Below are 25,281 nucleotides of genomic sequence, written 5' to 3'. Positions count from 1 at the left end.
ATTATTATTAGGAAAGTGATCTTGTGATCCTGTACACAGCTATTGGAATTCTCATCCCACAATATTCTGTGCCCCAGCAGACGCTGGCTATGTCTCTGCTACAATTCTCTATACAAAACATGCTCAGCTCATCCATTGTCTGCAACTTTGCTACAAGTGCCAGTCGGAGGGGAGATTGGTGATGTTAGGGTGCAATGATAGAGAGGTCAAGAGGAGGTGGATGAGGTTATGGCGCAGTGATAGAGAGGTCAGGAGGAGATGGGTGAGGTTAGGGTGCAATGACAGAGAGGTTAGGAGAAGGTGTGTGAGGCTGAGGCACAGAGAGAGAGAGGTCAGGAGGTGGTGGGTGAGATTAGGGTGCAATGATAGAGGTCAGGGTGAGATGCAGTACTGATTGTGGTGGGGATCGGGGAGGGGTGACTGCTGCTGTTCTGGGGGGGGGGGGGGGGAGAGACTGTGCTGCTGTTTCCATGTACAGTTTGCTTATTACTATTGTGGTATATTTTTCCAGTGCCCGTCAGTGTGGTTCACTCACAGCAAGGACCTGCAGCCAGCGGTGCCGTGCACAGAGCTGGAGCCAGCAGAAGTACTGGTGACCTGGCAGAGAGTCTTTCCTCTCCCCCTCGTGCTGCCATCCAGGAGTCAGGAACCAGCTGCCTCTCCCGAGCTGAGACGCAAACCGATGGGCAGCGCAGGGCGGATGGTCTCACTAACTGAGCGCATGCTGCAGTGAGAGGGCATAGGAAGAGAGACACTCCTGGATACTATAGAGTAAATTTACTAAAGTGAGAGTTTTTAGAAGTGGAGATGTGGCCCATAGCAACCAATCATATTCTACTATACATTTAACTAGCACCTTCTAGAAGATAATCGCTAGAATCTGATTGCTTGCTATGGACAACATCTCCACTTCTAAAAACTATCACTTTAGTAAATTTACCCCTATGAGTCAGCTTAGGGACACCCGAAAGCAGCAACAGCAGCATGAGGAAGCCAGCCGTCTGCAACCCAGACAGGTGAGTGTGCTCAGCACACCAACCGCAGCAGCAGCCCCCCAGAACAGAATACTCTGCAACAGCTCGGGATATCTGAAGATGTACAAGCAAAGGACCCACTCCTGTTACTGAGGGGGCAGACTGGGAGAGGAGGGCAACCACCAACTGGACACACCACGGCTTCATTCACTAGCGGCCAGTGTCCGCCTACTTATCCTTCAGTTGGGGGGAACTTTCCCGCTTCAGTAGAACGATTAGTTGGGTAAAGTCAAACAGGTTTGATTTTCCCAACAAGTTGGAACGACTGTTTTTGGCCGTTTTTCAGCAAGTGGGAGCAAACTAATGATTATCGTTTGCTCCCACACACTAGACGATTATCATTCCAACCAGCCAACTAGTTGACTGGTTGGAACGATATCGTCCTGGTGTATGGCTAGCTCTAGTACAGTGGTTCCCAAACTGTGCACCGTGGCACCCTGGGGTGCCTCGGGACACTTGCAGGGGTGCCTCAGGTCGGTGGTCCAGCACCAAATCAAATTTATGGTCAATGTAATGAAAATATGTAAACAAACAGAAGCGCAAACCTGTCCACCGTCACATAACTGAACACAAGGATGACAGATAAGCACAATTTACTTCACTTTAATAATTTGTTTTCGGAATTTCTCAACAACAAACTTTTGGCTTAGGGGTGCCATGAAAACAAACCTGCTACTTTAGGGCGCCATGGTTCAAAAAGTTTGGGAACCTCTGCTCTAGTATCATGAAAATGTGCTTCCCTGGCTCTTATACCCTTAACAAACCCACCCTATTCTTATCCCTCCTTATGTCTACAAATATCTGCAACACCACACCTCACACTTTGGGCAGGTAAACATCCTTGTGTTAGATTTTGGGTTCTCATTTTGATGGTCTCGATATCCTGGACCTAAAATGTTACTATTTAGCTGAGCTACTCGTTCAGTGTATTTTTTTTAATTTAATTTTAGTAATATTCCGTTTTCATTTATGTTTTGAATATATTGGCCCTCATTCAGAGCCGCTCGTTAGCGGCAGTACGCTCGTTCCGAGCGATGTTTGCACATCTGCGCATGCGTACGCTTTTTAGTACGCATGCGCGAACCAGTCAGTGCGGCCGAAAATCGTTTGTACGCTATATAGCGAGTGCCTGCTATTTTGAGTGACAGAATGAGGCGTATGTGGGTGGTAACAGGGGAAGGTGCTTGAAAATGGGGAGTGGAGATCCGAACGCAGGCGTGCTTAAAGGTCAAAACGGGCGTTTTATGGGTGTGTATATTTAAAACAGCAGCGTCAATGACCACGTCACTGGGTTATTTTAGAGCCAGAACTGCTCGCAAATTTGTGGTAGCAAACACCAACCACAAGAATAGCGAGCAGTTCAAACGCTGGTCGATGTACTCGATTAATCTAATAAATAGCGGACATGACGTATGGTGCGAGCGGCCAGGGGGCGTTTTTAACAAATAAACGAGCGTATGTTTTGCTCGTTCGTTCAGACTTAGAGGTGTGAACAGACTGCAATGTGCGTACGGATCATTTGAATAGCCACCCCTTGTTTTTAAACGAACGACCGCAAATAGCGAACGGCTCTGAATGAGGGCCATTGTTTTATTCATGCTCAATTTTTTCTCGAGAGAGATGCTAGTAAATAAATTGACTTAAGGTGCCTACACACTAGACGATGTGCACGCAATGGGATATCGTGAGCGATTTTCCTTGAACTCTCCACGGCAACTCCCAGGCTCTCCAGGTGCTAAAAAGTGTCCAATCTGACTAAAGATCTATCTTGCACCAAATCGTGAGATTGACAAATCTTGCCTGCAGCAGGCAAGTTCTGAAGATGCGATGTACGACCCACGGGTATGCGCATTGGCATCGTGATTGTGAGTGGACACTCACAATTTGGACATGTTATACACGATTTGTTGTTCAGATGCGTCGAAATCGGGTGAATCATGTAAAATGTTGTCTAGCGTGTACGCACCTTTAGTGAATAAATTGTTTTTATTTACCAACTATTATGTACAGTAAGTTGTCACAAGGTGTGATAAATGGCATCAGAACTGCTGCAACCTTACTTTAATGAATAGACAACAACCCAAAAACTGCATGTAACATAGGGGTACCAGAGCAATAGAAAAAGCCAAGTGTGTTATACATAATGGTATGCGTTCGGCATCTCGGCGGTCTGGATGCCGACGCTTACCTTACCGGCGCCAAAATACCGACGCCGGTCAGAATCTCAGCACCGGCATCCCGAACGTAGCGGGATGGGGAGGAGGGTTAGGTTTAGGGGTTAGGGTTAGGCACTAGGGGGAGGGTTAGGGTTAGGCACTGAGGGGGGAGGGTTAGGGTGCAGGGAGGTTAGGTTTAGGCACTATCGGGGGCGGTTAGGTTCAGGCACCAGGGAGGGAGAGTGAGGGTAGGGAGAGAGGGATGGTTAGCATACCGACCACCAAGTGTTGGTATATTAACCCTGTCGGGATCCAGGCGTCAGGATTCTGACCACCTGGATCCCGTTTGTCGGTGTTACATACCGATTCCTACATAATAGGTGCTTGTTGATAGGAGACACAAATGCTCGTAATTTGTGCTCATAACTCCCTGTAAAAACATTTAATTTTAAGGCTATAATAAAGGTTTAAAGGTAGCCCCCATGGGATAATAATGTGTTTTAGTTACCAGAAACAGGGGGGAGAGTAGAAGAAAAAAAACAATGACAATAGCATCTTTGAAGTAAAGCAGGGACAGGTAAAATGGGATTTAGTTAGTATGCCGGCCGTCTAAATCCCGACGCCGGAATCTTGACAGCCACCATCCCGATCGAAGGTACGCCTGGGCGTCTAAGCTGTTAGCCGCAGGGGGGGTGGGGAGGGTTAGGTTTAGGCACCACTGTTGGTATAGGGTTAAGGGTTAAGCTTTGGGGGGGTTAGGGACCACTGGGGGAGGTTAGGATTAGGCACCACTGGGGGGGGGGTTAGGGTTAGGCACCAAGGGGGGATGGTTAGATTTAGACACTAACGGGGAGGGTTAGGGTACAAGAAGAGAGGGTTAGTATACTTACCTGACCCCTGTCGGGATGCCACTGTCGGCATTTTGACAGTAGGCATCCTGACTGCCAGTATTCATACCCAACCCGGTAAAGCAACTAAGGGCCGGATTCAATTAGGTGCGAAGTCGGCAGATTTTATCTCCGGCAATAAAATCTGCCGATTTCGCCCCTAACTGAATCCGGCCCTAAGTGGAAAAACAAATAGTGGATACACAGCACAAGTAGTAAGTAATTCACAACATTTGTAAATTATTTTAATGTCAAATTGTCACCTAAAAACAAAGTAATCTAATATTTAAAAATGTTCCACAGGGGACCTTGCTGTCATCAGTAATATAAATTAGTAATGGGCATATTCATCACAAGCCGCATTTTTAATGTATTGGAACTAGTGGTGAATTATATATTGGGTCATATATGTGTTGGTACCAGCTATCCTATATTGGGATGTAGTCGGCATCCCGGCGGTCTGGGTGTCGGTAGTCAGAATCCCAGCTCCGGAATCCCCACAGCTGTCGGAATCCCAGCTACAGAATCCTGACATCCCAACGGTAAGTATTAGGTTTAGGGTTAGACACTAGGGGGAGGGATAGAGTTAGGCTGCGGGGGGAGGGAGGGTTAGGTTGCGGGAAGGAAAGGTTAGGGTTAGGCTGCGGGAAAAGTGGGTTAGGCTTGGGGGTTAGGGTTAGGGTTACCTAATTGTGTCGTACCCAACCCCCTATATCTATATGTAATGGGAGCAGGCTGTATTGAGAGTTACTGTAGCTGCATATACTTGGATACTGTATGGGAATGCTGACCTAATGGTACTATCATTAAAATTATACTAATTTCAATTGGAAGTTTACTAAAGCACTGGCCCAACACTTAAGCAAGAGAACATGGAAGGGACTTATTACCTTTGATGTGTCCACACCGATTCTCCACTGCCACGTTCATGCAGGATGGTTTCAAGGACGTCCGTATGGACTTAATGGCTGTATACTGAATTCCCAGTGAAGTACAGACCAACAATACAAGCACTTTCCATGAACACTCCATCATATTGAATTTACATAGCTCCAGTAATCCTGTCCAAGACACATTCGAGAAGCTTCATGTTAGGGAAAATCTTCATTTGTATGACCTTATTTATGAAAAATAAATTTTTGTAGGATATACAATAGACACTCCAGTTGCATAGGTTTGTTTCGTAGATGATAAATGATATAAGACATGAATGTGATACAATTTCTAAAACCAGATACAGAAGTGGTTGTAAATGTGGTTTGATTGGTAAAGATGGTTAGAGCAGGAGTTCACATGCCATTTTGCACCTTTACCAGTCACAATACGGAGCATTTCCTATGCATGTGGCCAACATATGTTACGACACGTGGACAGTATAAAGCTTGGAGAGGGCTGTCAAAGAGGAAAAGAGGGTAATTGCATGCGATGGGCCCGATTTTGATTTTTATGCAAACCCCATGGTCTATGTACAAATCCGATGGTTCTGGGTCTGCTTATGCTCTGTTGCTTATCTGGGTGTTATGGTCGCTAATGTAGCAATATATATTATCCATGTCCTGGTCCTGTATTGTATTGTTCTGTAAGTCGCTTGTCAACAATTCATTTATGTACTTTGTAAGGCGCTGCGGAACACTCGTGGCGCCATATAAATAAATGATAATAATAATAAAATGTGCAAAAAGGGTCCTGCGTGATCAGTTGCAGTCCCTCTATAGCCACAGCATGATTAACATGCTGCGACATTTGGGGGGTGGCGACAGGACCGTTGTACAAAATGGGGTGTGTTGCGATGTTTTGTAGGTGTGCCATGTTGTAGGATGCAGACCTCCTGGATATGACAGAGAGGTTCTGATGGCCTGGCTGAGTAAGCTTCGGCTTATACAGCCTGGCCAAAGGACCACGATGGTCGCAATTTATATTACTGTCTGATGATAGCAAGGTTCCCTGTGGACCATCGCACGATGGTCGCGATGGTGATAAGAAGCAACGTCTACAGATTCAGCACTGGTATCACAGGTGCATGCAGGAGACATCTATTTCCTACGGACACCTCCTGCTGCATTTGCATTTTGTATGGTATTGCACAACTGCTTCTCAGCGGCTCTGAGCGGCTTCTCATCCACATCGGAATCAGGCCCACAGTCGGAATCATGTGCAAATGCATCCACCGGTTCAGACCCATGTGTTAACTTCTGATATACTCATTTTAATGTCCACATGCTGGAGCACCTACAGCCATAAAGTGCTTGAATTGACATGCCCAGTTGGTGCACTTGCCTGCGTCCATATGTGGACGTATTTCGCCGTTTGTTAAATGCACATTGACGCAATTAAACTCCGCACAACACAGTGATCTAGGCAATGTGATTCCTGAATCCCGTGCAACCAACATATCTGAAGCCATCTTAAAATCAAATGAGCTAAATGAAAACTCAGTAGAGCTAATTAATCATTGAAATGATTTGGTAAATATTTGTATATACTGTACACATCATTAACCTCAAAAGCATCACGTGGAAAGACTTATTTAAAGCTACTTGTTCTGTGTGAAACATATAAAAAAAACTGTACCACTTTTTCATTTTTTTTAAGTTAAATTGTGAATTTTTGAAATGACACAAACATCAGAACAATTTCCTTGGATTAATTTAACTACAATCAAATCTTTTAGTTTCATTTTTTTTTTTTTTTTTTTTACCAAATGCATACACAACATGTACATATTAGACACACTTTGACACTGGCAAAAAAAAAGCAATATCAGAATTATTAATCACATGTTAAACAGTTAAAGATATAAAGTCAAATGTTAAATCAGGGGTGCATCTAGGGGGTCTGAGCTTCCCTGGCAAAGTAAGGGACTCCCCCCTCCGTGCCGCTCCAGACTCCCCTGTGTCACTCTAGGCCCCAGTGTTTTCCCAGGAACTCCCTTAGTCATTCCAGGCCGACCTTGTGTCACTCCAGGCCCCCCCTGGGTCATTCATTGCCCACTCTGTATCATTCCTGGCCCACACTGTGTCACTCCAGGCCCCCCTTTCTTTAGGCACCCCCTGTGTCACTCCACCCCCTATATCTCTCTACGCCTTCCCTCTCTGTCACTCCAGGCCCCCCTGTGTTTCTTTAGGCACCCCCTGTGTCACTCCAACCCCATGTCTCTCTAGGCCAGGCCTGGCCAACCTGTGGCTCTCCAGCTGCTGTGAAACTACAAGTCCCAGGATGCCTTGCAACAGTTTTAGCATTCCCTAATAGCAGAACTAGCAGGGCATGCTGGGACTTGTAGTTTCACAACAGCTGGAGAGCCACAGGTTGGCCATGCCTGCCCTAGGCCTTCCCCCTGTGTCTCTGCAGGCCTTCTCGGTGTCTCTCCAAGATCCCACTGTGTCACCCATGTGTCTCTCCAGGCTCCCCTGTGTCTTTCCAAGCTCCCCTGTGTCACTCCAGGTCCCATCTGTGTTACTCCAGGTCCCCCCTGTGTCACTCTAGGATCCCCTGTGTCACCCTTCTGTGTCTCTTCAGGCCCCCCATATCACTGCTCTGTGTTTCTCCAGGCTCCCCTGTGTCACTCCTGGCCCCCATTGTGTATGTCCAGGTCCCCCTGTGTCTCTCCACGCCCCCTGTGTCACTTCAGCCCCTTATATCCCTCTGGCTCTAGCCCAGTTACTTATCTTCTTCTTTTCTGATTGATGCTACTCTTCAAGGCTGGGTCGCAGTTCTTCTGCTTTTCAGCAGGCAGGGCAGCATGACGTCATGCATGCTGCTCCACATGGACAAAAAAAACGTTATTGTACCAGCCACCTGTGCCGGAAGGGGGCCGGTGGGGAAGGGGTGACAATCCTTGTCGCGGGTGGCACCCCCCCTCAGCTGGCACCCCTGGTGGGTGCAATCCTGGCCAAGGGGTAGATACGCCCCTGTGTTAAATTTACTAGGCAGATTGTCCAGCAAAGACACATACTGTACTATTTAGAAAAGCATTCATTTTAAAAAGCCTGTAATCCTGACATGGTTAGTATGCATTTTTTTAAATATTTGCCATACAACACAGGGTGAATGAAGCAATGAAAGCCCTACTTTTTTTAATTAACACATGACATTATATTAAACTTGTCCCCTTAGAGGGACAAACAACACTCCCAAGGCTAGCTTTCATTCATCATTCATGTGAACTGCGGCATAGTGACCATGCCACCGAAGGTACATCCATGTCCCTGGGCCTATCAGTGAGAATCTTACGAAGTGCCTTAATTCTTAATCCAAAATGAGGGCAGCTAACCTCACCTGGTGTGAGAACCTCATCCTGACCCAAACAATGGATAGGTGGCTGTGTCAGGCATCTCAAACCTGGTGAAGGTGGCTGTATACACAGCAGCAAAGAGGCACATACAGTAGGTGCTTGGGCCCCGACACAGGGTAGTCCAACTTGAGTGCCGCTGGAGCACCTCTGCCTTAGACAGCTGCACTTCGTCGCATGGCTGAGGGCAGTCATTGCCCAGCATAATGGGCAGTACCAGCAACTCAGTCATTATACATTCAGGAGAATAAGGATTCCTTATTGTAGCAAATTGCTGCAGTCAGGAATCATTATTGGGGACTGGCCACACCTATTAATAAATGTATGCCCTCAAGTCCTAAAATTTGATACATCTACTTTACTTTGTCATTATATTGTTTACTAGTATTTGTAACCGGTCATATGACGATTCACAAGTGTCCCCCCCTCACCCTGCCGCAAACTGTATACTGGTGGGTACAAGTGTCACCTCACGTGCTCAACACGCATAACGGGCAGTAGAGTGTGGCCACGTGTCCACAGTAGATCCAGTGTGCATGTGTGCCTGCGTGATGACATCATTTTTATCAGTCTTCAGTTTTATAGAATAGATTTAAACCATAAACTTTAGCATTAAATAAGGCAGTGGTTCTCAAACTCGGTCTTCAGGACCCCACACAGTTCACGTTTTGCAGGTCACCAAACTGGTGCACAGGTGCATTCATTAGTCACTGACACAATGAATGCACAGGTGAAGATAATATCTCACTTCTAATTCTGTGAGGAGACATGGAAAACATGCACTGTTGTGGATTTCCTGAGGACATAGGGCCTGATTCAGAGCCGCTCGCGAGCACACATCGCTCGCAATCGGCTTGATGTTTCCCCCTGCGCATGCGCCATGTCCGGCGTGCGCATGCGCGAGCCCCGCCGAGCGACTGAACTTCAGTCGCTGTGGGGCTCGCTACAAGACGGGGTGGCTGTCGATGGTGAGTGACAGCTCGCCCCGTTTTGTAGGCAGGGAGGGGGGTTGCACGAACGCCTGACGTCTGTGGGAGGCCCTTCTGACATCATTAATGATGTCAGTAGTGGACTTCCTGCTCTATTAGAGCAGGAAGTCCATTCGGCCTTGCGGTAGCCGAGACCCTAGCACAGTGTCTCGTCGCAAGGCCGATGGTCGCGATAATCGCGACGGCCTCCTGGCTGCTTGCACAAGCTGTGGGAGGTCTCCCACAGCTTAGCTAGCGGCCAGAAAAAGAAAAAACCCGCCCATCAAACCCTGCAAGCTGCCTCCTGCGAGTGGGTCTGAATCAGACCCATAGTGTGAGAACCTGTGAAATAAGGTATAGCTGTTTTGAATAAAATAAAATTTACTTAACATAATAAATACAGTATTTACTGTGAAAACGCAATGAAGCTCTCCACACAGTAATTCATAATCAATTAGACAAAAAAAAGTACCCATGTGGACTGTTAATAGTGTAACATGTTATAGCAGACAGTTGTCTAAAAGCATATAAAAAAAAAATATATAATTAAATAATTAAAGTGGACCGATCGCGTATACACTAATGAGGCACCCTGAACCAATAATAATCTGTCTTTACATCCTAATGATTTGGTAAAGTGCACTCTGAAGCATTTTCATCCAGCCTGCAATATTACTATGCGGAGGAGATCATCACACTTTAGTGACAAGGCTCTGTATAATAATAAAAGTAACTTGTCATGTAAAGTCTTTTCTCCATTGATAGAATAGTTGTGACTTCTTAGTATTAATATTGGGCCTTGTTCAGAGGTGGACACTAAAGTATGAGCGGCTGCAATCCCTTATGCAGCGGTTGTGGGAGATATGCAAATGTCGCAGACATGATATGTTTTGAGACAAGCACTAGCAATGTCACAAGTCTGCCGCTGGCATACACAAATGCACCATCGGTCGCACATCGATGTTCTGAGCATACCTATGGTCGCTAAGAATGTTCGGCGGAAGTAAGGACCTTATTCAGAGGCGGCCGTACGGTCTACGACCGCACGGCTGCCTCGATGTTTGGCAAGTGCGCATGCGCACGAGGGAGCCGGCTCCCTCGTGCGCATGCGTGAGACCCGCTACGACCGACAGCGCCGGTTGTAGCGGGTCTCTTTCCAAAGGGGGCGAGCTGTCGATGTTGATTGACAGCTCGCCCCGTTTGGAAGGCGGGCCGGGGGGGTGGCAGCCCAAATGGAGGCGTTCCCATGGGAACGCCTGCCGTTTGGGGGAGGCCCCACTGATATCACTAGTGATGTCAGTGGAGAGCTTCCGGCTCTGACAGAGCCAGAAGCTCTCCGGGGCTTACGACAAGTGAGACCCTACCCTAGGGTCTCATCATAAGCCCCGATGGTCGCGGTGGTCTCTGACCATCGCGACCATCACCCGAGCGGTCATTAGAGCTGTGGGTCTAAACCCACAGCCTAACGACCGAAACAGAGGCGGGCGGTCAGGATGCAAGCGGCCGCCCAGTTTCTGAGCATCCTCCGACCGCCTCTGAATGAGGGCCTAAGGGCCTGATTCAGAGCCGCTCGTAAGCGGCCACTCGTTCGCTCCGAGCGATGTTTGCACAACTGCGCATGCGTACGGATCGTTATACGCATGCGCGAACCAGTCAGTGCGGCCGAAAATCGTTTGTTCGCTAAATAGCGAATGCCTGCTAATATGAGTGACAGGAGGAGGCGTATGTGGGTGGTAACAGGGGAAGGTGCTTGAAAACGGGGAGTGGAAATCAGAACGCAGGCGTGCTTAAAGGTCAAAACGGGCGTTTTAAGGGTGTGCATAATTAATACTGGAGCGTCATTGACCACGTCACTGGGTTATTTTATAGCCAGAACTGCTCGCAAATTTGTGGTAGCAAACACCAGCCCCAAGAATAGCGAGCAGTTCATACGCTGTTCGATGTACTCGATTAATCTAATAAATAGCGGACATGACGTATGGTGCGAGCGGCCAGGGGGCATCTTTTTCAAAATTACAACCTCAAATTTTGTTCGCTCGTTCAGACATAGAGGCGTCAACAGACCGCAAAGAGCGAACGGTTCATTTGAATAGCCACCCCTTTTTGTTGAACGAACGACCGCAAATAGCGACCGGCTCTGAATCAGGCCCTAAGTCCCCGGAGCCTTAACCACTGCTTATGAATTTAGCAGATGCATTCACATAAAAGCCCCTGAAACGGTCGCAACACGCCTGCTTTTGAGCCACCACACCCCTGCTGCGCAAGAATCGGTACTGTGTACACCTCTGAATCACACACTTTATTATTATTACATCTTCTGGTAACTGAGGACCTGATTCAAAGATGTATGTTAACCCAATGAATAGCGTACATCTCCGATGTTTGGGTCCTGTGCATTGTGCAGAACGAGTCCTGCGATCTCGCACACAGGGCCTGATTCAGAGCTGCTCGTAAGCGGCCGCTCGTTCGTTCCGACCGATGTTCGCACAACTGCGCATGCATACGGATTTTAATACGCATGCGCGAACCAGTCAGTGCGGCCAAAAATCGTGTGCTCGCTAAATGAGTGACAGAATGAGGCGTTTGTGGGTGGTAACAGGGGAAGGTGCTTGAAAACGGGGAGTGGAGATCCGAACGCAGGCGTGCCAAACGGTCGAAATGGGCGTTTTAAGGGTGTGCATAATCAGTGGCGTCCCTCCCCACGGTGACACCCGGTGCGGGGAGGGACGCCATGCGCTCGGCACCTGCCGAAATGGGGGCGTGGCCTTCGGGAGGGGGTGTGTTGGAGGCGTGGCGTCGCATGGCGGGCCTTCGGGAGGGGCGTGGCCTCGCGGCGCGAATCCGGCTCGTGGCCGTGGTTAACAAAATGATACATTAGGTATCAATGGGGTGATGCCCGGCGGGGGGTGCAGGAGGTGCTGGCATGGGCAGTGCGGGCTCCCTCACTGACAGGAGCCGAGTGCTGCACTTAATGCTATAGTGCAGCACCCGGCTCCTGTCACTGAGGGGGATCCTGCACCTTGGTGTCACCCCTTGGCGGGTGACACCCGGGTGCGGGCCGCACCCCCCGCACCCGCCTTGTGACGCCACTGTGCATAATTACTAAAGCAGCGTCATCGACCACGTCACTTGGTTGTTTTATAGTCAGAACTGCTCGCATGATTGTGGTAGGAAAAACCAACCACAAGAATAGCGAGCAGTTCATACGCCGTCCGATGTACTCGATTAATCTAATATATAGCGGACATGACATATGATGCGAGCGGCCAGGGGGTGTTTTTTTCAAAATTACGTTCGCATGTTTTGTTCGCTCGTTCAGACAGAGGCATGAACAGACTGCAAAGAGCGAACGGTTAATTTAAATAGCCAGCCCCTTTTTCTGGACGAGCGAGCGCAAATAGCGTCCGGCTCTGAATCAGGCCCACAGTTCCCCCAAGCCTCTGTCTGATTGACAGGCACAAGCGTTTGGAGGGCAGTTCGGGAGCGGGGAGTGCTGAGGCCAGGGTCTGCTTCTATGGACGCAGACTACCTGGCTTTGATGTAGGGTAAAATCGCGACCATCGATTGCGATAGTGATTCCAGGCTGTGAGCGTGTTCGCAGCACCGGGATCGCAGATGCTGACATGAGGTGCTTGTGTGCGGCTGTGCAATACCGTTCATCTCTGAATTAGGCCCTGAGATAATAACGTTTTCCGGATAGCGATTTTCAATTGCCCCGGATCTTGCATGTTTGTAATAGCAATTACATGGTTTTATACCACCAAACAGTGTTTGCCAAAAATAGGGACATGCTGTGCACATGGCTGCCACGAGCCGTGGTAATAAAGAAAAGCTTATGGACACATTAGTAATTCTGAAAGATTGGCTGTCATGATGAGGACTAGTGGCTTGATTCAGAGCCGCTTGCTAGATGCGAACGCTTGCACGATGAGTATGCAAATTGCGTAGGCAGTGCTACAGCACAGCAATGCATTAGCACGCCCAGTATTTCTTAGAGAGCGGTCACATAGTGTATGCAGACACCCACCAGCCTGTCTTAAGACGCCCACTTGTGCACATCATGTCCAGGAAGTGTATGCAACCATCGGTACATCGGATGCTATCGCAGCGCTTGAGATTGACCATACCCTGCCGCAAACACTACGAGCACTTCAGTGTAAAAACAAGCCAGGTGACGTGTACTATGATGCTGTCTTATAATTATGCACACCTCTTAAACGCTGTTGAGATGCTCAGGCACGCCTGCGTTTGCACCTTCACTCCCCCATTTTTAATGGCCAGCCCCTGTTACCAGCTACAAACGGCTTCTCCTGTCACTCACTCTACTGGGCTGTCTATGTGCAGCGAGCGAATGCATTGAGAACTTTCGCTAAAGTATGCGCATGCGCACTGCGATGCATACACACTGCAAACCATCGGCAGCAGCGAGAGTATGCATCCTAGCGAGCGGGTCTGAATGAGCTCCTGGGAGCATACGTGTATTTATAATGGGTGCAGGGTGTGCGTGCACACGGGCACCTGGGTCCAGGTGTTACCATATAGGTAAATGATTAAATAAAATATAATTTAGGTGTTAAAATTAAAGGGAAATTGTTGGAATTAAAATATCATTAATGATTAAATGTGATTTTAACCATAGTAAATACTAGTATATATATTTTATAGTAAAGAGTAAATAAAATAGTTTTCATTATATAAGATAAATGTTTAGATAACTAGGTACAGTATGCTAGGTTTGTATATGAGTTTTAAGACTGTCATTGTGTATATATGGGAATCAGGTTGTCTTTGCATAGACTGGCAGCTATTGAAATTAGGATTCCAAGTCAGAATAGTAACTGTATGTTAATCAGAACTAGTTTACATTTGATCTACGTACATTGGGGACCAGACAATAGATCCATTTGTTGTCAGCAAGGTTTACTTTGATCACCTAGATTTGTGAAAGTCCAAATACGCTAAGGCATCTGGCAAGTCCTGATTGCAATTTAAAATACAAATAGTGAAGGCTATTATCATAGAGCCTCAACCTAAATTTGATTCTATGTAACAATGGATTGAAGGTTAGTTTTGTTATTTTGCAAGGATATGTCACTAGCCAGGGTCTCAATAAAATGGAAAAGTATATTCCTTTGTAGGAAGTGATATATGAATACATAGAACAAAGAGAATACACACCAGCTGGTCACTTGCATAGCTATAAGAGCATACCTCCCAACTGTCCCGCATCCAGCGGGACAGTCCCGTTTTTCTGGGACTGTCCCACCCGCAGGCCACAGTGTCCGGCGGTGTTGGGAAGTTGGGGGGAGCACAAACCGCTGCTCTGCATAGCAGAGCAGCTGGTGTGCAGGAGGAGAACAGATGCTTTGGGGCTGCCCAGCATCTCAGAGAGTGCTGAGCACGACCCCATAGTGACGAAAACGTGGGAAGCCGCAAAGTTCCGCCTCATTTTCAATAGTCTCTGCCCCATTTTCCTGAAGCCACACCCCCTTTTCGTATGTTCTGGCGAGTGGACTGTCCCTCACCAGAATGGCTAAATGTTGGGAGGTATGTAAGAGTGGTCATATCAAGTACATTGTTGGTGATTGGACCAGTATTAATAACTTCGCCCTTTAGTCAGGAGCTAATAAATCTGTAAGCCTGACATAATATATTTGCATATATAGAATAGATAAATAAGATATATATATATATATATATATATATATATAAAAAAATATATATATATATATATATATATAAAATATATATACATACTGTATTTATGAATACATATATTAATACTTATATCATGATACTTTGCTCTCTAATGAGCATGCGCCATCTTTCCAAATATCACTTGGAAGATGGCACTGCACAGAGCAAGGTAAAATGCTTGGATAGGGCGGAGGGGAGGGGCGGTGTGGCCATTGTATACGGACAACCCTCGGGGATTAATACGCCCCTGGTTAGAAGTATGAGAGGAACTTAAACCTATCTCCTTGGAATGGCTGAGGACTGCCAGGCAACGCAGAGGTGGGCAGGAACGGGGCGGAACTGCTTCCGTCAGTTGTAATTGCCACTTTGTTCCCAGGAGAGAGGCAAAAAAAAATCCGAAAAAAAAAACCAGCGCCGCTTTCCCCCCCGCTAGCCGCCGCCGCAGGGAGGTTGCATTTGCCGGGCGCCCGCTGATATTTGTTATCAGCAGGCACCCGGCTCCCTCTCTGCAGCCGAAAGCCAGAGCTCACTCCTGAGCTCCAGCTTCCGGCAGAGAGCACAATGGGAGGGACGTCATGACGTCTCTCCCATAGATGCGAGGAGCCGGAGCTCACTCCTGAGCTCCTGTTCCCGCAGAGAACACTATGGGAGGGATGTCATGACGTAATGACGTCTCTCCCATAGATACGTGGTGGAGCCGCAGTAGGACCGGACAGCAACGGATGCAGGAGCGGGGCTTAAGGTATGTATTGTGTTTGTATTTTAATATTTTTTTTTCTTTTCAGAAGCACCAGCACTGGGGGCATGTCTATAGGGGGACATTACTACTGGGGCATGGCTATGGGGGCATGGCTATAGGGGGGCATAACTACTGGGGGCATGGCTATAGGGGGGCATTACTACTACAGGCATTACTACTGGGGGCATGGCTATAAGGGGCATTACTACTGGGGGCATGGCTATAGAGGGGCATTACTACTGGGGGCATGGCTATAAGGGGCATTACTACTGGGGGCATGGCTATAAGGGGCATGGTTACAGGAGGCATGGCTATAGGGGGGCATTACTACTGGGGACATGGCTATAAGGGGCATTACTACTGGGGCATGGCTATAGAGGGGCATTACTACTGGGGGCATGGCTATAAGGGGCATTACTACTGGGGGCATGGCTATAAGGGGCATGGTTACAGGAGGCATGGCTATAGGGGGGCATTACTAAAGGGGGGATGGCTATAGGGGGGCATTACTACTGGGAGCATGGCTATAAGGGGCATTACTACTGGGGGCATGGCTATAGGGGGGCATGGCTATAAGGGGCATTACTACTGGGGGCATGGCTATAGGGGGGCATGGCTATAAGGGGCATTACTACTGGGGGCATGGCTATAGGGGGGGGCATGGCTATAAGGGGCATTACTACTGGGGGCATGGCTATAGGGGGCATTACTACTGGGGGCATGGCTATAGGGGGGTTTACCACTGAGGTAAATGGCTATAGGGGGCATTACTACTGGGGGCATGACTATAGGGGGCATTACTACTCGGGGCATGGCTATAGGGGACATTACTACTGAGGGAAATGGTTATAGGGGGCATTACTACTGGGGGCATGGCTATAGGGGGGTATTACTTCTGGGAGCATGGCTATAGGGGGCATGGCTATAAGGGCATTACTACTGGCGGCATTACTACTGGGGGCATGGCTATAAGGGGCATTACTACTGGGGCCATGGCTATAGGGGGGCATTACTACTGGGGGCATGGCTATGGGGGGCATTACTACTACGGGCATTACTACTGGGGGCATGGCTATAGAGGGGCATTACTACTGGGGGCATGGCTATTAGGGGCATGGTTACAGAGGGCATGGCTATAGGGGGGCATTACTACTGGGGGGATGGCTACAGGGGGGCATTACTACTGGGAGCATGGCTATAAGGGGCATTACTACTGGGGGCATGGCTATAGGGGGCATGGCTATAAGGGGCATTACTACTGGGGGCATGGCTATAGGGGGGCATGGCTATAAGGGGCATTACTACTGGGGGAATGGCTATAGGGGGCATTACTACTGGGGGCATGGCTATATGGGGCATTACTACTCGGGGCATGGCTATAGGGGACATTACTACTGAGGGAAATGGTTATAGGGGGCATTACTACTGGGGGCATGGCTATAGGGGGGTATTACTACTGGGGGCATGGCTATAGGGGGCATGGCTATAAGGGCATTACTACTGGCAGTATTACTACTGGGGGCATGGCTATAAGGGGCATTACTACTGGGGCCATGGCTATGGGGGGGCATGACTATGGGGGGCATTACTACTACGGGCATGGCTATAGAGGGGCATTACTACTGGGGCATGGCTATAAGGGGCATTACAACTGGGGGCATGGCTATAAGAGGCATTACTACTGGGGGCATGGCTATAGGGGGGGCATGGCTATAAGGGGCATTACTACTGGGGGCATGGCTATAAGGGGCATTACTACTGGGGGCATGGCTATAGGGGGTTTTACTACTGAGGGAAATGGCTATAGGGGGCATTACTACTGGGGGCATGGCTATAGGGGTATTACTGCTGGGGGCATGGCTATAAGGGCATTACTACTGTGGGCATGGCTATAGGGGGGCATGGCTATAGGGGGGCATTACTACTATGGGCATTACTACTGGGGGCATGGCTATAGAGGAGCATTACTACTGGGGGCATGGCTATAAGGGGCATTACTACTGGGGGCATGGCTATAAGGGGCATGGTTACAGAGGGCATGGCTAAAGGGGGGCATTACTACTGGGGGCATGGCTATAGGGGGGTATGGCTATAAGGGGCATTACTACTGGGGGCATGGCTATAAGGGGCATTACTACAGGGGGCATGGCTATAAGGGGCATTACTACAGGGGGCATGGCTATAGGGGGCATTACTACTGAGGGAAATGGCTATAGGGGGCATTACTACTGGGGGGCATGGCTAAGGGGGCATTACTACTGGGGCAAGGCTATAGGGGGGCATTACTACTGGAGGCATGGCAATAGGGGGACATTACTACTGGGGGCATTACAACAGGGGGCATAACTACTGGAGGCACATCAAAAGGGGGGGGCACTACTATAGGGGACATTACCAATGGGGGCATTAACACTGCGGGCACTACTAATGAGGGCACTGCATGGGGGGCACCACTACTGGGGTCATTGTGTAAGGGGCACTACTACTGTGGGCATTGTATTAGGGGCACTACTACTGTGGGCCTTTTGTATAAGGGGCACTAATTTGGGCATTGTGTAAAAGGGGCACCACTGTGTCATAACATGAATAAGGGACTTCGTGTGGCGTAATTTGAAATGGGGATAATGTATTATAAAGGGAATTACTGTGTGTGGCACAATGTATTATACAGGACATTATTGCGTGTGGCATAATGTATTATACAGGTTATTACTGCGTGTGGCATAATGTGTTATACAGGGCATTACTGCATGTGGCATAATGTGTTATAAAGGCCATTACTGTGTGTGGCATAATGTGTTGTAAAGGTCATTACTGTGTGTGACATAATGTGTTATAAAGGGCATTACTGCATGTGGCATTATGTGTTATACAGGGCATTACTACATGTGTCATAATGTGTTATACAGGGCATTACTGCGTGTGGCATAATGTGTTATACAGGGCATTACTACATGTGGCATAATGTGTTATAAAGGGCATTACTGTGTAAGGCACATTACTGCACATGGCAATTATTCGCCACGAGGGGAGAGCTTGGAGGAAGCCCAGCACTTCGTCAGTGCTGGGCACGCCCCACAGTGTGATGAATTGGGGGTGTTCCGCAAGGACACACCCCCTTTCCGGAAGCGCTCGCGCTTTCAGCACACGCAGAGGAACGCCATCTACAAAAAGGTAATTTTTTTTTTTTTCGGGGGGGGGGCGCAACTGGGAACTTTCACCCTGAGCTCCACAATGTCTAGAACCGGCCCTAACTGCACAATAAGTACAGCAGGGCTGCTGCGCTGCCCGATTAGCGATTATGAAGGAGAAGGACAAGTCTCAGCTTTGGAGGCTCAGGCTGGCTTTCCTCTTCAATGGCGCCGCCCATATCAATAGATGTGCTGCGTGGGCGGCACCACAAAATTGATTGACTTAGCCCGCCCTGCCTCCTTCTGTCCCTCTCATGCAGAAGCGGTGCGAAAGAGATGGCGCAATGATGTCATCGCACGTCTGTCTCTCCTGCCGCGCTAAAAGGAGCTGCCCTGAGAGGACCGACGTGGACGCTGAGAAAGCCATCCAGGAATTTTAGAATTCAGAACTGAATGCTATACTGGTCACTGTCGTGTGCTGGTATGAAATACTCTGCAGCAATGCAGCTACACTGAAAGAGTGTGTGTGTGTCACCCCACTTTCACTTCACTCTGTCCACACAATTAATGTGATAACAATGCACCAACTTTTCCTTCACTCTTATTATCTTATATAATCATCCTGCTCTCAAGGGGAGGGACTAGGGGTGTGGCTTCTGCCAGGTGGCCAGGAAGGGGAGTGGTTAGGGGGTGAATGGAGGAGGGTTAGTATACTTGTGGAGCCCCTATTGGGATTCTAAGCATTGGGATGCCTCTGTTGGTCTTTTGACCGCCGGCATCCTGACTGCCGGTCTCACATATGTATTCCCATGGAACACATGAGTATATTCCTCCAAGATTTATTGAGAAAATATAAAGTCCATGGGTGTCATTTTTCAAGGCTCGCTCCCCATTGGTATGATCTATATGAATGCTCTCTGAGTTTTTCGATCTGGCATACCCCCTTAGTGCTCCTCCTACTTGACTGCCAGACCACCTGTGAGAGGCTGAAAGGTAGTTCGAAACAGGAGTGGGGAATAGATGACAAAAGCACTCTGTCTGTCTTTACATATTTCACATCAGTTTTTTGGCTACAAGTTAGGTGCAAAGCTTGCATTCTATACCATGTGTGGTATTTGGTTGCACTTGTCATACAGCAGCCAAGTAGTAGTACACCAGTCCAGGACCTTGGTACAAGTATCCACTGCTAGTTTTGTTGGCAGCAGAAAAATAAACAAAACATAAAAGTAAATCCTGGCCTGTCCGGCTCTTAACTAAACAAAAAGATTTGCTCTCAGACCTTACGTCCCTCTCACAAAACAGAGGTCTTTAACACAGCACTAACATTCAATAATTACAGTGTCTCTCAACATGCCTCTGACCTGTTCCCCAGGCAGTTGGAAAGTGACTACAGAGACTGACACATCCTTTATCAGCCTCTCACAGGTGGTCTGGCAATCAATGCTGCTAATCTGCTTCTATCTACCAGACAGAAGCTAAAAAACCTGGGGCATATATACCTCCACTTGACAACCATTCCAGTGTCTTTGTCACGCTAGTATCTGCGTCTTTTTACGCAGTCGCATCTGCGACTTTTGCTAATGCCGCCACAAAGCCCTTCCCTGGTGATCATCCATGTGTCCGAATGTCATAGGCTTTCATTTTCTACACTGTGTTAAATAAATTGCAGTTATAAATGTACTGCTGGCCATAATAATTGCCTTACCTTTTTTGAAGCTACCTATGCACTAGTTATGCATAAATGCCTCTCATCCTGTTTCTAACAGCAGAAGGCCCCTTTAAAACAAGCATTCCCCCAGAATAATGTCCTTTTACAAAGCATGTGCACCCTCCATTAATCAGCAAGTACAATACCAATTACCGTTTGTCAAATCAGAATAGAAGCACATCATTAAGGCTCACATAATTGTAATTAATAATCACGAATATCTATTGTATTTGAAACATGCCAGATGTCTTCGAGCAGGACATGTGTTATCATTGCTGCGGCTACTAATTGCTCAAGCAAGAACAGAGAAAGACTTTTATTTGTAAAAAGCTGGATGAACGTCCTGGATATTATTACGAGCTACGATGAAAAGACTGTGAAGCCTAAAGAATAGGCGGCTCGGCTCGACTGCCTTTCAGGAAAATTCCTATTGTGCGCACGCTGGTTCTGTAGTAGGGTGACATATTCCATTTCTAAAATAAACTGTCAAGTTGCTGGTGATAAGATCTCCACATGAACAATGTACTGTTAAAATCCTGACGAGGAGCGCAAAGGTTCTTTGTCTCTTGTCACTAGAAACCAAAATAATAAATGTGTTTTCAGTGTACGCTTCTCGAGGAAACAGAAGACAAAAAAAAAATGATTGACAGGTCGTAGCGTACTCTGGTATTTTATTGTGCTCGGTATCATTGTAATGAAATAAGTTGTATTTTAAATTGCTGAGCTACAAAATTCTTCTGCATTGTCGACAGAGGGAGAAGACTGAGTTTAGAGTGCGTTGGGCTGTAAGATGTAGGCTGAGGGTGCTAAGAATATATCATGTGTATTATTATGGGATTATGGCAGTGGTGTACGTAGGCCCCTGGGTCCTGGGGGTTCCATACCCCACACCCATGTATGGTTATACTTACCTCTAAGCAGTCTCCGAAGTCCTGAATCTGCCAGCGGCCTAGCACTGCAAAACGTCAAAAATCACAGGGAAAATGGCAGGGTGGCCATTTTGCCGGTGATTTTTGCATGCACAGTAAAGAAGTCCCGGAGACAACAAGCCAGAGTCTACTGCCCTGCCAGAGATGAGGGGGCCACACAGCACCTGGACACGGGATCTCTTCTGTCTTAGGGGCCTATTCATCAACACTAAAAAAACTTGATGGAGGTTATTAGGTTTAGAACTCGCATGGAGTTCTACCTAATTACTGGAGGAATTCATCATTCCTCCTCTCCATAAGTATCTATTCCAAAAAGCTGTCAGCTTTTCAAAAAATAGATACTTTTCCCTGCCCGATCTAACTTACCGCAGCTGTAATCAGTGCTGCACATGTGCTGTTATGTTCACAAAAGCAGCACTGATTACAGCTGCGGTAATTGTGTCCCCCCAACCCCCCTCCCTCTGCTCCCCTCTCCCACCTACCTGGCTGCCTGCAGCCGCGGACCCCAACCTCCCGTCTCAAGATTTAAATTTTTTTTTATATAAAACTTTATTATTATTTTTTTTACTTTACTGTATTCTGCCGTGAGAACACAGACAGAGCAGCAGACGGAGCCGGAGGAAGGACCAGGGGGCAACGGAGGGAGCCGAAGAGGACCTGCCCAGCTGAAAGCAGGTAAGTATAACCATTATTTTTAAACATAATTTTTGGAATTTGATGAATAGCCTAATTTCCATATCCCCATACTAATGTATGGTGAGTGTGGAAATTAACGCAGACAGACTTAGGGGGTCATTGAGACCCGCTCGCGAGCAGCAGTACGCTCGCAAGCGGGTCGATGTTCCCCACTGCGCATGCGCACGACGGAGGGAGCTCCGTCGTGCGCATGAGCGAGACCCGGGGTGCGACGGGCTTTCCACCGCTCCGGGTCTCGCACCAAAGGGGGCAAGCTGTCGATGTTGATTGACAGCACGCCCCCTTTGGTGGGCGTGCCGGGAGCCTGCCTGCCAGACAGAGGCGTTCCCATGGGAACGCCTACCGTCTGAAGCCGGCCCCACTGATAGAGCCAAAATCACTCCAGGGCTTGTGGCCGGGAGACCCTACCGCAGGGTCTCCGTCGCAAGTCCGATGGTCGCGATGGTCAAGACCATCGCGACCATCTTTTTGGCCGCTCTCATATACTGTGGGTGGTCACCCACAGCTATACGAGCGGCCAGGAGGCCGCTCCATTTTCATGGAGGAGGGCCCTGATTCAGAGCGAGCGCTCTGGTCAGAGCATCTGGCTCTGAATCAGGCCCTTAGCCAGGAGATATCAGTGATATCTCCTGTGTTAATGAATACTAAAAAAATGGTAATTAAGGAAAATGTCCTTAAAACTATTATTTTAGTGTGATGAAAGAGGCCCCTCGAACTGCCCCAATTGATGCTGTATAAGTAACAGTTGATGATGATATGTTACCATGATTTTCTTTTCCACAGCAGCCATTAGGAATGTTCAGTAAGTTGGCCACTGACTGTCAGGGGCACTAAGGAGGGGTGGTACTGATTACCCAGGCCCAGACTTGATGGAGGAACCCAGCGGGGGCCCGGTTCAGCTGCTGAGGGGGTGTAAATGTGCACCTTTGCAGTTCTACCACTCTGCTGTGCAATGAGCCCCAGGATTTTTACTCATCATTATCGCTCTATCCATGAACATTGTTTTATACTGTTCCCAAAGTGTTTGCCTGTCCATGCACAATGTACTGCTCTCTGGTCGTTTACCACTAGAGGGAGTGCTTGCATATAGAAATCCATTTGCTTAAGTTTTGATTATACAGTACTAGGACAGGGATGGCCAAACTGGTGCCTCAAGAGCTACCAACAGTTCACGTTTTCCAGGTCACTCAGTATGAGCACAGGTGTAGTCATTACTCACTGATACATTTTGAAAGATCCACAGGTGGAGCTAATTATTTCACTTGTGATTCTGTGAGGAGATCTGGAAAATGTGAACTGTTGGTAGCTCTCGAGGACCGAGTTTGGCCACCCCTGTACTAGGAGAACTAAACTACAGGGGGTATATTTACTAAAGTGAGAGTTTTTAGAAGTGAGTTTTAGAAGAGATGTTGCCCATAGCAACCAATCAGATTCTACTTAACATTTAACTAGCACCTTCTAGAAGATAATAGCTAGAATCTGACTGGTTGCTATGGGCAACATCTCCTAAAACTGTATCAAGCATTGGAGAGGGGTAACGTGGAGAAGTTGCACAAAACAAGCGAGCAACTTATGATACCCCACCAATGGATTATCATATTCATGTATATAAATGGTGATATCACACTCAGACTGTGAAGGAACTCGTGGCTCCCCTGTGTATATACTGCCTCTGTTTTTGGACTTCTGAGGTGGTTGCTAACGAGAGCTGGCTGCGCTGCTGAAGGGACGTACAGCGGCGGTTGTGTGTGAAAGCCGCATCCCAGCAGGCAGGTGGTTTGGAGGCGCGGTTGTCACTGAAGAGGCAGCCCCAGGCTCTTATTCCTGGTGTGTGACAGCCATCAAGGCGGGCCTGGAGGCAACAGAGGAAGAGAGACCTGATCACAGCCTCTGAGGGGAATAAAGGAGCTGAATTGTCAGCATAATCTCATACCTCACAACTTTCTCCGCCAGGGAGTCGGGACTTGCGCGCACGCCCGAAAAGGGGGCGTGGCCTGATCGCAAAGGGGGCATGTCCTTATGACATGCCCCCGTTTACATCACTAAGGGGCCTACCCAGCATCTCCGAGATGCTGGGCTGCCCCCGGGCTTCCCACCCGTGCTGTGAACAGATGCTGTGCGCATGCGCACAGCATCCATTCTCGCTCTGCATGCATAGCAGAGTGTATGCTTCCCCCAACTCCCCCCCCAACCGCGGGACAGCGGGACATTCCCAGAAAAATGGGACTGTTCCGCTGAATTAGGGACAGTTGGGAGGTATGTAATCTGGAACAGGTCTGTGTAATCCTGAGCATCTCTCTACATCCCAAACAGGCACTTCTAACCTCACCTAGCAAATGTACTGACAGAAACTGAAATCAGACAATAGCCGTGCAGAGAAGCACTGTGATAAGCTCTCTAGCCCAGTGGTTCCCAAACTTTCCTGAATCATGGCACCCCAGAGAATTTGCATTTTTTCCTTGGCACCCCTAGGCAAAATTTTTTTTTTGAGAAACTCTGCAAAATTATCAAATTAAGTAAATTGCACTTACCTGTCATCCTAAGGTTCAGTTATGTGGTGGTAAACAGGTGTGTGCTTCTCTTTGTCCACCTGCTTTATGATTGGTAGCCACCTGCACTAGGTTTTGCCTATCACATTGACCAAAAATCATTTTCTTTAGTACTGGACCACCAAGTTGTGGCACCTCTGCAAGTGCCCTGAGGTACCCCAGGATGCCACGGCACCCAGTTTGGGAACCACTGCTCTGGCCCATTACAAGCATCTGAACTTATTGAACAATATCTTACAGCAGATGATATTTACATAAGCAGATGTCAGGTGAAACTTAAGCTGGGTACACACTGCAGCAATGTGTACCCGATCGATATGGAGGCCGATGAGCTAACATCTTGTATCCGAGGTAAACATCAGCATGATGCAATGAAGGACGGAACGATCCCTCGCTCTGTCCTTCATTACATGGCACCGCATGCGATATCGTCCAGTTGGCTGTGCAGCACAGCTGATCGGTAGATATCACTAACAATCACGGGTGTGCACAGATTGGG

The 25,281-nt window shown here is 48.0% G+C and overlaps 1 protein-coding gene across 2 annotated transcripts in view; it reads right to left on the bottom strand.

The window, feature by feature from the left end:
- Positions 1-25,281, bottom strand: part of LOC148517244 (carbohydrate sulfotransferase 1-like) — a 71,469-nt gene that overhangs the window by 7,790 nt on the left and 38,398 nt on the right. Inside the window, exons 1-2 of one of the 2 annotated variants that reach the window (XM_088478998.1) lie at positions 24,765-24,819; positions 4,968-5,138 (exon numbers count right to left, since the gene is read on the bottom strand). In XM_088478998.1, the coding sequence (XP_088335124.1) occupies positions 4,968-5,138; positions 24,765-24,771 (178 nt within the window). In that variant the 5' untranslated portion in view covers positions 24,772-24,819. Of the gene's footprint in view, positions 1-4,967; positions 5,139-24,764; positions 24,820-25,281 lie in introns of those variants that run through there. The other variant, XM_088478999.1, reaches the window with a different exon arrangement.

This window comes from Taudactylus pleione, unplaced genomic scaffold, assembly GCF_031769625.1.
Source record: "Taudactylus pleione unplaced genomic scaffold, aTauple2 ptg000225l, whole genome shotgun sequence".
NCBI lineage: Eukaryota > Metazoa > Chordata > Amphibia > Anura > Myobatrachidae > Taudactylus > Taudactylus pleione.
This window is presented reverse-complemented; position numbering and strand designations above follow the sequence as displayed.